Below are 14,396 nucleotides of genomic sequence, written 5' to 3'. Positions count from 1 at the left end.
ACCATTGATATAAATTGTAAATAGTTGAGACCTCAGCACTGATTCCCATGACACTCCACTAGTCACATCCTTCCAAACTGAAAATGAACCACTTATCCCTAATTTTTGCCTCCTGTTAGCTAATATGTGACCCTCTACACCATGAGCTCTTATTTTGTGTAGTAACCTTTGATGTGGCACTGTGTCAAATGCCTTTTGGAAATCCAAGTACACCACATCTACAGGGTCCCCTTTATCCACTTTGCTTGTTACTTCCTCAAAGAACTCTGATAAATTAGTCAAACAAGATTTCCCTTTCACAAAACCATGTTGGCTCTGCCTGATCGCATAATGATTTTCTAAATGGCCTGTTATTACCTCATTAATAATGGATTCTAGCATTTTCCCAATGGCAGATGTTAGACTAACTAGCCTATAGTTTCCTGTTTTCTGTCTCGCTTCTTTCTTGAATAGAGGTGTTATATTTGCAATTTTCCAATCCGCTGGGACCTTTCCAGAATCTAGGGAATTTTGGAAGATTACAACAAATGCATCCACTATCTCTGCAGCCACTTCCTTAAAGACCCTTGAATGCAGGCCATCAGGTCCAGGAGACTTGTCAGCCTTCAGTTCTAATAGTTTTCCCAATACCTTTTCCCGAGTGATTGTGATTGTTTTAAGTTTGTCTACAAGGGTGGCTTGAGTCTGACTGTTACAAATAAATGGTTCAATTATAAAGAACAACAAGATCTTTATAATCTCGAGATTTTCCCCTGGTCTTCCATCCTCTACTTGGCACTGTGCAACGAAGAGCAGAGAGCTTTTCTGATGTTCTGGACACTTCCCTCAACAGCTGCATTTGCCTATATAACACTCACTGCACTTCAACACAACTGACTGCATGCAAAGAGCTTCAAGACACTTTCGAACTGTGAGATAAATACCACTTTTTTCCCTTTTATAACTTCTAGATATTCAGAACTTTGAAACAGCTTTGTACTGAGTTCAGATTCTCCAGTAATTGCCTCAAGACCACCCAACTCATTTTCTACATAAGCAAGCGTGCAAGATGGAATCCAGCTTAAAACACCCTCGTGATTTTATATATTAGTAATAAACAATTTGCAATGCATTTTTGGCAGCGTCCCATCAAGTTCTACCATGGGAGCATGAGGAAACTATTACATGTGAAATTTGGCAACAGGATTCACAAAGCTAGACTATAGCTGGCAAGGGGAGGCATCCAATTAAAAAAAAAACATGTGATAGTCCTAAACAGGGTATTAAAGAATTAGTAAGTCCTTTAAAGGAGAAATCGTGATGAAATAGTTGACAATCAAGATGTGTAAAATAGATACTTTACAGCTGTCTTCACAAATAAAGACTGATTAAATTCCAGATCCAGCCATTTTGGCCCAAAAATATCTATCGCACAAATATCCAGCTGTAGTTCATTTGTCATAAAAAATAAATTAACTGTCTACAAGGCAAATGGGCTGGAGGTATAAGAGTATAAGAAGGCATGGCAGAAGGCGATAAAGCTCATTAACTCCATTCATTACACTCCCCTACTCCTCAATGAATTATCATGTTTGGAAACAGTTTCAATAATAACTTTCAAAAGGGAATTGGATAAATAGCTGAAGGGGAGAAATTTGCAGGGGCTATGGACTAGGACTAATTGGATAGCGCTTTCAAAGAGCTGGCACCAGCACAATAGGCCAAATGGTCCCCGCCTGTGCTCTATCATTCTATGATTCTAAATACTTGTTTACTGGAGTAACGCCTTTCTTGTGCATATTATGATGCATCAGAAAAATCCAAATAAATAAACTCAAACATACAGTTTTCTAGCTTTAGTTAGAATAATGTACAGATTTTAACAAAAACTACTTCAACATCATAATTCTCTTGGAAAAAAATAGTAACCAATTCAATTTTCTCTGAACTCTACAGTCATAACGTAGAGCAGTCCTGCTATACTACATCGGATTAGAGTTTGCTAGTTCTCACCATTAAAAGTCATATATGAAGGATGTCCACTTTGGTGAGGTGAAGGGTGGCTTACAGCCATGCACTGTATCACAGCAACGAGTCAATAGCCTAGAAATTGGTCCATGCTGTGCCTGTTTTTCAGGCGCGACTCGGACTACTAAGACCCCAATATGGCAGGCAGGAAACGCACACACATTTCCGGCCACCCGCCATCTGAAGCAGACGTTAGGCTCTTTGCAGATGCTTGGTATCATCTCAGTGAATCTTTTCTGCAGCCTCTCCAAGGCCTCAACGTCCTCCCTAAAGTAAGGTGTCCAAAGCAGGACAAAATATTTCACCTGCAGCCGAAATGACGGTTTGTATTGGTTTGCATTACATCTTAGCATATACCCCTATTTATATATCCTAGAATCACATATGCTTTTCTTTAACACCTTAATCAACTAGTCTTCTAACTTTTAAAGAACTTCTCTGCTCCCTTATTCCTTAGCTTTTACCATTTAGTATATAAATGTTGTTTGAAAAACTGAGTAGATATCATGTCATACACAATTCTGCCACTATTGGGAAGCTGAGTCCCTTCAGAACCCCAGGATGTCCTAAGATGGTTTACAGCCAGTGAAGTACATTTGAAGTGCAGACACTATTGTATTATAGGAAATGTGGCAGCCAATTTGCGCACAACAAGCTCCCACAAACAGCAATGCAACAATGTGCATTTATATAGTGCTTTTAATGAAATAAAACAATAATAAAATAATCAATGATCAAATAATTTGTTTAGATAGGTGAGTGATTGAGGGATAAATATTGGCCAGGATCCCAGTGAAAACATCCCTGCTCTTCTTTGATATAGTGCCATGGGATCTTTTACGTCTACCTGACAGGGGTAAAGGGGCCTTATTTTTATGCCCCATCTGAATGACGGCACCTCCAACAGTGCAGCACTCCCTCGGCACTGCACTGAAGTATCAGCCTGAAGCACGGACTCTCAACGAGGGCTTCCGCTAGTAGGCTTCAACGGGCTGCCAAAAATAACCAGATTAAAAAAAAGACGGACGTAATAATAAACCATTCAAAATCGGAGTTGGGACAAGTGGTGGATGAGGTGCCTTGTCAATCAAAGGTCGTTTCCCAATGAGAGTGAATCAGAGGCGGGGTTGTTCTGCATTCACACAGGTTTTAGTTGGAGTGTAGAGTGAGAAAAAAGCCCACAGGTCCCGGCATGAGGCAGTATGCGGAGGGAGACCCCAGAGGGAGGGAGGGGCTAGAGCAAGGAGATAAGATACTGAGTCCTTGCCTGGCAAACAGCACTGAGAATCAGTGCCTGAGAGAGAGAGAGACAGACAGGGAGAGTGAGAGAGAGAGGAGAGGCCGTGGCTTAAAGTTTCTTCACTTGCTTCCCCAGTGACATGATTCTATGTGCATCAAGTTGGTTGGCAAAATTCTCAGCGTGACCATGTTTTCTTCGCACTTCTGATTTCCCCTTCGTTCCGCCTCATGAGTGTGACTGCACTCTCTCACTGCTCCTCCCCCTACAACCTCCACCCCCACTCCCCAATTGATTTACTGTCTGTTCTACCATTGGGAATTAGAATTCTGAGCAGTAATGTATTTATAGAATAGACAGTTTAAAAATTGCTTGCTTAAGGTACCAAGAATTTGCAAACTGGAAGGATAATAATGTGAGGTATCTCTGGACACTCAGATTGTGGAGAAAAGAGAGAATCGCAGCTCAAAAACTGGAGGATAGCAGTCAAGTCATAAGTAAAACAAAAATAATATATACACTTCATTGTATAACTAATTTTTATACAGAAAAAAATACTTGTGTAACGTTTTGGCTGGGGTGGTGGGGGGGGGGGAGCGTCTGTGGAATTTTTATAACATGGGGTGGGGGGGGGGAGCCTCAGAAGCAAGAATGTTAAGAACCTCTGGGCTAGATTACATGCGCAAACCTCTGGAGTGGGAATTAAAAGTACAACCTTTTGACTCAGAGGCAAAAGTGCTGCCCACTGAGCCAAGGACAAGCCAAAGTAGAGCTGCTGTTAAGTAAACAGTGGGTGCAGGTCAGAATGTTGATTAGCGAGGTCAGTCAGGGGATGGACCTCCTGACTCTTGTGCCAATTAAGGTACTTCAATTGCCTGGGGAATTTTGTACATTCCAAATGAAGGCCTTTGTTTTATAATACTTTTTTTTTTGACGGACAGAAAGTTTAAGTAGGGCACTTGGACTGCAGCAGGAAATGTATGCTGGGCACACCTTTAATATCTACTGCAAAACCTCAAAGAAAAATAGCGCACAGCTTTACAATCTTTAATAAGCCTTACAGAAGGTTAAAGTCAGTTATTAAGAGAGTCTCATGATATTATACATACCAGTGTCCTGTAGGAGGCACAAAATATACACAACAGTGTACTCTAGTATCGGGAATTCGCTTTTTCCGGTTGATATTAATCTCTTCTCTCAGGTACTTCTCATACTGTTCATTAATGTATTTCACAATTGGTTCCCAGCTGTAACACAGGATTCTTTGATTATAAATATCTCAAGGTTCAGTCAAAAGAGCTGCTGTTTCACATTCCTGAGCACCTAATCTGGAAAGGTGACAAGTACTTCTTGTTCTCCAGTTAAAACCCCTCACCGTTTATTTGAAAATTACTTACACAAAGATCGAAATCAAAAGATCAAAGCACTAAGATCTGTAGAATCGTAAATTCACAAATCATATCTCCTAAGCTTCCCGCTGGCTTTCCCTCTTTGTTCAGTGAGGATGTTGTCAGAAAGGCAGCATCTAATTTACTTATTACAGGTAAACAGTTTCTCAGTTTTTTCTGCTGCTTACTTCACATACAGATGCTCAGATGTTTTGACATCATAAACTATTGTTGCATTAGGGTTTTGTGCTGCAAATTATAATCTGATTAGATTACAGATTTGTAAATGTCAGGCATTTAAAATGACTACCCCTTTGACATCAGCCATGTGAGTCTAGGTTGCCACATCCTGTGCCAAGGTCTATTTTCTGCTCATACTTGCGTAAGAATACTGGCAGACTAAAAGCTGAAAATACTCAGCAGGTCAGGCAGCATCTGTGGAGACAGCAGAGTTAATGAGCTGAATTTTATGGGCCCCCTTGAAACAGGTTCAGAGGCGGTGGAGGGGGGGGGCCCATAAAATTGCAACGGGAGGTTGGGGGGTGGGGGCAGAGAAGCTCGTTGCCACACAATTTGATCGGGGGCGAAATAGGCCGAAGACAGCCTTCCTTCCCAGGGGCCACTTGAGGCCCTTAATGAGCCTATTAACAACCACTTAAGGATCACTTCCCATACCCACCACCTGTCGGCGGTTGGAGTGGGGGGGGGGGGGTGTGGTCCCTTTGTCACATGAGGAGGTTGCCCAATAAAATGAGGCGACCTCCCTGCCGGCTTGGGGGGGTGAGGGGATCCTCCTTCCATGAGCAATCTGTGGCCTACGGAGGATCCCCACCGGCAAACTAACCACCTCCCTCGACCCCCTCGCCCTGTACAAAACATCCCCTTCCTCTCCACCCACCCCACCCCCTCGCCAGGGCCTGCCGGACTGGCCCCAGCAACACCGCCTCACTTACCCGTGGACTGGGTTTCCAGCACAGGGCCTGGAACCACAACCGCTGCAGTTCCGGCAGTGTCCACTCCTCCCAGCGGGGCTGTTGATACTGCTGAGCTGCCCCACCTGTGATTGGCCAACAGCTCCTGAAGACGGGATCCCTGTCTTTAAAGGGATGCGGATCCTGGTGCCGGGCTGTTATTTGGCCTGGTGCTGTAGAATTGCCCTGCCTTTGTGGCCCAGCGCCAGGAGCTTCAGTGTTGGCACAACATTCAGCCCAATGTTTTAAGTCAATGACCTTTTATCAGAACTGTTCCGATGATAACTCACAGATCTGAAATGTTGGGCTGAACTTTATGGAGCCCCCTTGGGATGGGAGCGGAGGCGGGGGGAGCAGGGGTGCTGGGTTACAAAATTACATTAGCAAATGGCGGGGCGGAGTGCCCGTTGCCTTCCAATTTAGTCTGGGGTGGGTAGGCCAAGGATGGCCTTCCCACCCAGGCCAACTGAGGCCCTTAAGTGGCCAATTAAAGGCCACTTCCCAACTCCACCTCAATTTAAATAAAGGTTGAGATTGGGGGAAGCCTTCCGTTGGGGGCAATCCAGGGCCGTCCCCGTGGCAATAACCGTTCCCTCCTCTCCTCACCCCGTTGCCGGGACCTGCGTGAATAGCCCTGGCAACCCCAGCCCCATTTACCTCCCCTGGCGTCTCCGCTGCCCTCGGTACTGCAGCACCTCCTGCAATACTGACAGTGGCCACCGCTTCCAGTGGCGCTGCTGGTACTGCAGAGCTGCTGGCCTTCCAAATGGCACTGCCGGGACCCCTGTCACCAGACAAAATTCAGCCCGTTAACCCTCGTTTCGCTCTCTACAGATGCTGCCAGACCTGCTGAATACTTCCAATATTTTCTGTTTTTATTTCAGATTTCTGGCATCCACAGTAAAAAGCGGGCATAGCTGGTACCTCAAAAGAATGACAGTTTAATTTCCAACAGAACTGGCAGTCAACACAAGTACAACACTTTCATCACCTAAAATATTGGAATTCAAAAAGGCTTTATCAAAGTGTTTTACCCATCTCCCACTCTGAGTTCCAAGGAAGTCTATCATCAGACCTTAGTTGCTTCCATTGGATAAGTAAGATCAATTGTTAACCTTAGTGCTCAACATGTAGGAGTAAGTTATGCCCTTTCTTGGCTGGAGAAGGCAGAATCTGCGAGGACTGCAGTCCTTTGCGAGCAGTCTAATTTTATACTGAAATTGTTGATTTCGATGGTTTAAATTGCTGAATGGTCACTATTGAAAAATCATTCAAAAAGTTCAAGTAGTTATCAAACAGGCAAATCACCGCAAGGAATCTAATGTTAGAGTCCGTTAACCTACCAGTTTTCATTATTTATTTGATCTCCAAATCCTGGTGTGTCGATAACTGTCAGATTTAATTTTACTCCTTTTTCTTCAATAACTAGAAGAAAAATTTAAAAAAAACACATCAGGGCAATTAGACAGATGGAGTGAACAACGCAAGGAGAATAAAAATAGCATAATGTCCACAGTAAAGAGAATCCAGTGTTTAATGGCCTCTTTCTCCCCAGGCTCAATAATATTACATATAGATTAAGTATGATAATGCGTTTCCCTGTCACTCTTGCTTCTTATTTTTATAATTATTAGTTAAGAGCAAATAATGAACTTACAGGGTTTTTAAAAAAATCATTGACCCCGAGTTTGCTGTGGTGATCATGGTGAAACTGACAACGTTCGTCACCATTACTCCAGTGAAACCGACAGCATGGACTGCAGTGGTTCAAGAAGGCAGCTCACCACCAACTTCAAGGGCAATTAGGGATGGGCAATAAATGGTGTCCTAGCCAGGGCCGCCCACATCCCATGAATGAATAGAAAAAAAAACTTTGTTGAATGAGATGTAAATGGGTTTTAAACAGTGTACTAACTTCATAATTACTGCTAAATACCCTCACTGGCCCTGAAAAGCTAATTTTATATTTGTGGAATGTCAAATTTCTCCATAACAATAATAATTCAGCATATTTTAAGAAAAACATGCGTGATTATCAAAGTGAGGGATGTTTGGACTGAGGACCAGAACACTTTTCCCATTTCAACCACCCTGTACCATCCCTCTGAAATCTGGTATAGTAAGCTTCAATGCTGGCTAAACCCTGTTCTGTTCTGTCACAACATCTCTCAGTCCCAACCACAGAAAAGCACCCATTGCCACATTTCAGTTGCCATTTACCATAGTCATCCTGCAGCTTCACTAAATGGGACTGCCAAATTTATTGCTCATTTAGGCACAGCTCTGTGCTACGGGACTATGGGACTACACTTATTAGAGACTCACATCGTGTAGCACCAATATAGCCAATGATTATAGGAGAGTTATCCTGTCACTCAAGGCTGGTGTTTCGGTCAAGGTGGATTCCAGCTCAGTTCTCGAAACTAATAACCCAGTTGCTAACCCACAACATCATCTAACCTCCCTCCCACCCCGTTTTCAGTATAGTTTCGTTTCTAGACTTAGTTAATATACTAAAAGGCTTAAAGTGACAGTGCAAAGTAAGCTGTCAAGTCAATGCAGAAAGATTTAAGAATGCATGAAAATTATTTCCTGACAAAATCAAACAGTTCCTCAAATTGTATGCAGAGCATCTACAAGAAGCTCTGGTTCAGTAAGAACATACAAAAATTAGCCGTCCATGTCTCCGCTTTAAAGACGTCTACAAACGCGACATGAAGTCCTGTAACATTGATCACTATGTCGTGGGAGTCAGTTGCCAGCGATTGCCAGAGCTGGCGGGCAGCCATAAAGGTGGGGCTAAAGTGTGGCGAGTCGAAGAGACTTAGCAGTTGGCAGGAAAAAAGACAGAAGCGCAAGGGGAGAGCCAACTGTGTAACAGCCCCGACAACCAATTTTTTCTGCAGCACCTGTGGAAGCGTCTGTCGCTCTAGAATTGGCCTTTATAGCCACTCCAGGCGCTGCTCCACAAACCACTGACCACCTCCAGGCGCTTACCCATTGTCTCCCGAAACAAGGAATCCAAAGAAGAAGAATGGTAAATAAGTTTTCAACAGTAGGTCTCATCTATGCCTTTGTTACCCTTAGACTTAACTTTTCTAATGCTCTCCTGGCCAGCCTTGCATCTTCCACCTCCATAAACTCTGAGAATCATGTACTAACTTGCACCAAATCCTCTTTATCCATCACCCCTGTGCTCACTGATCTACAATGGTTCACAGTTAAGCAATGTCTTGATTTTAAAAGTGTGGTCCTTGTTTTCAAATCCCTTCATGGCTTCACCCCTCCCCATCTCTGTAACCTGCTTTAGCCCTCTGACATATCTGCGCTTCTCCAATTCTAGCCTCTTATGCATACCCAATTTTAATTGCTCCACCATTGGTGGTCATGCCTTCAGATGCCAAGGCCCAAGTTCCCTCTCTAAACTTCTCCGTCTCTTGACCTCTCTTTCCTCCTTTAAGACATTCCTTAAAAACTACCTCTTCAACCAAGCTTTTCGTCATCTGTCCTAATGTCTTGTCATGCCAACGTACTTTAGTGAATGATAATTTTCTTTAATTCACTGACTGGAGAGCTGAATCTAATTCTTTTAAAGAAATTTTTAAAAAGGAACTGATAAAAGATGACTTTTTCTAGCAGCTTAAGATGGCTACCTAATTTGCAAAACTGCATCATACATTGCAAGGCCTGTGAGGAGGGAGACAAAATGTCTGCTCATCCCGGCAAGAACCAAGACCCAGGAAGTTTAAGGGAGTTGTTTGTTCTTTTTCTTTTATGTGACAAGCTCCTTCCAATCTGTGGTTTTAAGCTTGCTTTTCGCTGCAGCAGCAAGGAGGAGTACCTGGACTCTGGCTTGAACAGACCAAAAAGGGGGTGCCCTTCTTTCTCTCTCTCTCTCTCCATTCCAGATTGCAAGCTTCAAATCTTGCCTATTGACTGACCACCTTTGCATACTCCGGCTACAATCATAAACCTCGTTGGAGGAAATCATCTGCATTGCTGTCTCCAAGAGACCCACCGAATCCGTCATCTATCTCTTCAAACTAAAAGCCTCAGGTCCACCAAATTTAGCTAGAAGCCAGCCAAATCACCAAACTCCACAGACTCTACACCTTTTTTTCCTATGGACTCTAACTCGACCAATCTACCCTTCCCCACTCTATAACCTATTTGTGTGTGTAAACCTCTAGAGAGAGTGTGTGTGTGTGTGTGTGTGTGTGTGTGTGTGTGTGTGTGAGTGAAAGTTGGTGCGTCGTTTATTACTTTAATTAGTTTGGTTTAAGTACAATAAAGTTAACTTCTTTCTTTATTAAACTCAAGAAAACCTGTCTCATTACTTACTTGCTATGATCATGACAAAAACCAAACACCTACTGAATTGACCAGTACATTCACTTTAGGAAAGAATTAAACCTGTTGTGGTCAAACAAGGAGAGGGAAAAGAGGGAAGCCCTTCAACCCCTTCTCACTTGACCGTAACAGTCACCTTATGTGGGTCAGTGTCAAATTGTTTTTGGTAATGCTCCTATGAAGCACAGTGGGATATTTTACTAAGTTAAAGGTGCTATATAAATGCAAGTGGTGGTTGGTATGTGTCAAATCCTATTTCCATAGAGTTATACAGCACAGAAACAGGCCCTTCGGCCCAACACATCTGCGCCGACCATCCAATCTAATTCCATTTTCCCGCACTTGGCCTGTAGCCTTGTAAGCTATGGTGTTTCAAGCGATCATCTAAATACTTCTTAAATGTCTGGGTTAGGCATCGTGCAATTCGACAATCCAAATCTGAAAAGCATTTCTGATTCATTCGGGATCTGAAACTAATAGATTTGTGTGCAGCATACCAAGTGTGTTTTAGGTTCAAGCATTCATTTACCTCTACCTGTCCAAGTTGTTACCTCTCACGTACAAATGTACGAGCTGCATTTTGAATAGGTCACGCAGACAGAAATAGATCAATTTCAGCACATAGTTAAGACCAGACTTGTAACTCAGTATTTCTAGCTATCCATCCTACCAATGATTGGTGTTGACAATTAAGTATCTTGATCATGGGTCTTCATTTGAATTTGGTAAGTACCCTTTGAACTAAAGCTGCCTGTTAATCTGGCTGCTGTGAGTGCTGACAGATCACCATGGCAAAAAAGAAAAACTCAGTTTAAATCTGGCTTCAGTTTTGTTGAGGGCGGAGGTCACCCAAATGGTATTGACTATTCTATTGTTCCTTCAACGTTCTCTAGAATGGTTATCGTAATGTACATTATGGATATCTTCTCTTTCAAATATATCCCTCATCTACTTGTCATTGTACTTGGAGTAGTTTATATTTTCCAGCACAAGAACAATCTTCAAGCTAACTACTTGGGAGCTACCTCAGACACATTAGGAGGAAACTTTAGGTGTCTGTCAATTAATCTAATGAGTCAACTTGGAGCAGAACAAAACTAATGTCAAGGTGTTTTTCAGAAATGAAATAACTTCATATTTAATCTTTGTTGTTTGCAAAAGTTAACAGCTAAATTTATTTAGAGAAACAGCACTGAAACAGGCCCTTCGACCCACCGAGTCTGTGCTGACCAACAACCACCCATTTATACTATCCCTGCAACAATCCCATATTCCCTACCACCTACCTACACTAGGGGCAATTTATAATGGCCAATTTACCTACCAACCTGCAAGTCTTTTGGCTGTGGGAGGAAACCGGAGCACCTGGCGAAAACCCACGCGGTCACAGAGAGAAATTGCAAAATCTGCACAGGCAGTACCCAGAATTGAACCCGGGTCCCTGGAGCTGTGAGGCTGCGGTGCTAACCACTGCGCCACTGTGCCGCCCTCATCATTGTTTTACAGTGGTTCAAGCCAACTTTATCCGCACTAATTACATTTTCTTTTGAACAAACAAGGTAGTGATTCGAAATTAGAATTGCAGTGAAATTATATGGAGATCTAGAAATGAACTACATTACTCTAAGTGGAAAGAAAGAACTTGTGTTTATTTAGCACAGCCAATGAAGCACTTTTGGAAGTGGATTGCAATGTAGGAAACGCGGCAGCCAATTTGTGCGCAGAAAGCTCCCACAAATAGCAATGAAATAAATGACCATGATGTTGGTTGAGGGATAAAAGTTGGCTGGGAATCCAGGGAGGACATCACTGCTCCTCTAAATAGTACTCTGGGCTCTTTTATGCCTATGTGAGCGGCCAGATAGGGCCTCGGCTTAACATCTCTTAAAGGCAGCACCAACAGTGCGGCCCTCCTTCAGTACTGTACCGGAGTGTCAGACTAGATTATATGCTTCAGTCTGTGAATCAGAAGGTTGCATGGTCAAGCCCCACTCCAGACATAAAAGTGCTATCAAGTACATTGTTTAGATATATAGGATGTACTCACACATTCTCAGATGCCATTTCTCCAAGTCCTTTTTTAACCATCTATCAGTATCCCTTTTCTATTGGGTTAGATAGACGATATGCTGTTACCCTCCACCTAAGCCACTCTCAGCTATTTAATAGTAGACTCCCAAGAACAGCATGAGTTAACATTCCCTTCCAGCTTTCCTTCCTGCTCCACTATCTCTTCAGTTAGCATTCTAAATACATGAGGGGAAGTTCCATGTAGTACCTATGTCCTACCACTCTAGGGTGCAATGGTCTGCGAAACAGGTGCTGCTTTACTGAGTCCACAATCAGCACATACCTCTGGCATCATTTATTTATGTCTTGGCTTAGAAGAGACAAAACAGATGGTGAGCTTCACAGTCAATGTAACAAGACACAACTGGAATTAGAAGCATTTTGAAAAGGAAAGCCCAGCATGCTGTTAATTGGGACGTATACTCAATCACTTGCTATTCAAAAAGGATGTATCGAGGATTCGCAAGACACGTTGAAACGCACTGCTGTTTTGGGTTGTGTTTGTAATGAAGTTATTCACATCTGTGATAAATTTTGGCCAGTGCTGGGGAATGGAACACACTTCTAACTTTGTCCAAACCCAATGTCAGCCCACTTGCTATTATCCCTATAGGTGACAGTGCATTTGTGCTCACTTTATTGTGGTTTTTTTATGCTCTGGTGTAGGCAAGTGTGACCCACAGGAGATTTTTGGCGTAAATTCCCTATTGGCAAGATCAGGATAGAAATTGGTGTGCAGTTCAGTGTAATTTCTGTATAAATACAATCTGGGTCTGTATAGCAGATATGGGCCTGTTGATTCGCGTTCACAAGTAACTGGATTGGCAGAGGCAGTTTTAATCAACCCACATCACCATTAAATACTAGCGACAATTTGTTGAAGTAATGTGAATTCTTCAACGTCAAATGCAAATCAACTTGTTTGCAGACCAAAATTAATCTTCACAGGAAAAATAATTGGAGTGTCGATAACCAAAGAATTTTATACCTCTAACCCTCTCTACAAAATCTTTGCATCCAAACCCTGTAAATATTTCTCTGCTTTTACACACATTCAGTACATAAAGGTTACGAAGACATAAATGTATGTGGTTTGCCTTTGTCATGCCATAGGTAAATTGGCCATTATAAATTGCCCCTAGTAGAGGTAGGTGGTAGGGGAATATAGGGACAGGTGGGGATGTGGTAGGAATATGGGATTAGTGTAGGATTAGTATAAATGGGTGGTTGATGGTTGGCACAGACTCGGTGGGCCGAAGGGCCTGTTTCAGTGCTGTATCTCTAAAAAAAAATTTCCAAAACTCAAAGGGCAAAGGTGAAGGCTGCCCAAAATAAATTCACACAAAAAGTTAGTGGTAGAATCAAGATGTATATTTCAAGTTTTTTTTAGCAGCTGTACTGACGACCTAAGAAAGTCCCTTAGTGCAATATGTAATGCACTAGATGAGTGCTAAAGTGCTTTGATGAAATGAGGGACATAGCTATTAAAGGATCAAATCTTTAAAGGAACCTGCCACAAACAACTCATTGTTAACACAAGTCAAAGCAGCACCAATGGTTACTTTCACCCAGTCATGCTGATCAATGGCCAATGCTTACAGAGATGACACTCAAAATGTATTTATTTTTGATGCCAGAGGTATGTACTGCAAGTTTTTGGCTCTGGGAGGAAACCAGAGCACCTGGCAGAAACCCATACAGTCACAGGGGGAACTTGCAAACTCCACACAGGCAGTACCCAGAACTGAACCCGGGTCGCTGGAGCTGTGGTGCTAATCACTGCGCCATTGTGCTGCCCATTCAATATATTAAAATAGGGCGGCGCAGTGGTTAGCACCGCAGCCTCACAGCTCCAGCGACCCAGGTTCATGCCTGTGTGGAGTTTGCAAGTTCTCCCTGTGTCTGCGTGGGTTTCCGCCGGGTGAACAAAGAACAAAGGACAAAGAACAGTACAGCACAGGAACAGGCCATTCGGCCCTCCAAGCCTGCACCGATCTTGATGCCTGCCGAAACTAACACCTTCTGCACTTCCGGGGCCCATATCCCTCTATTCCCTTCCTATTCATATATTTGTCAAGATGTCTCTTAAACGTCGCTATCGTATCTGCTTCCACCACCTCCCCTGGCAGCAAGTTCCAGGCACTCACCACCGTCTGTGTAAAAAACTTGCCTCGCACATCCCCTCTAAACTTTGCCCCTCGCACCTTAAACCTATGTCCCCTAGTAACTGACTCTTCCACCCTGGGAAAAAGCTTCTGACTATCCACTCTGTCCATGCCACTCATAACTTTGTGAACCTCTATCATGTTGCCCCTCCACCTCCGTCGTTCCAGTGAAAACAATCCGAGTTTTTCCAACCTCTCCTCATAGCTA

At 43.0% G+C, this 14,396-nt stretch overlaps 1 protein-coding gene across 8 annotated transcripts in view; it reads right to left on the bottom strand.

Moving 5' to 3' along the window:
- The window catches only part of septin12 (septin 12), a 414,646-nt gene that overhangs the window by 52,230 nt on the left and 348,020 nt on the right, over positions 1-14,396 (bottom strand). For all 8 annotated transcript variants that reach the window (XM_068056451.1, XM_068056452.1, XM_068056455.1 and 5 more), the window contains 2 exons: positions 6,947-7,028; positions 4,354-4,491 (listed from right to left, as the gene is read on the bottom strand). In XM_068056451.1, coding sequence (XP_067912552.1) covers positions 4,354-4,491; positions 6,947-7,028 — 220 coding nt within the window. The remainder of the gene's footprint in view (positions 1-4,353; positions 4,492-6,946; positions 7,029-14,396) is intronic.

The sequence above is a fragment of the Heterodontus francisci genome, chromosome 24 (assembly GCF_036365525.1).
Source record: "Heterodontus francisci isolate sHetFra1 chromosome 24, sHetFra1.hap1, whole genome shotgun sequence".
Classification (NCBI taxonomy): domain Eukaryota; kingdom Metazoa; phylum Chordata; class Chondrichthyes; order Heterodontiformes; family Heterodontidae; genus Heterodontus; species Heterodontus francisci.
Note: the sequence above shows the minus strand (reverse complement) of the source record. Positions and strands in the feature narration are given on the sequence as shown.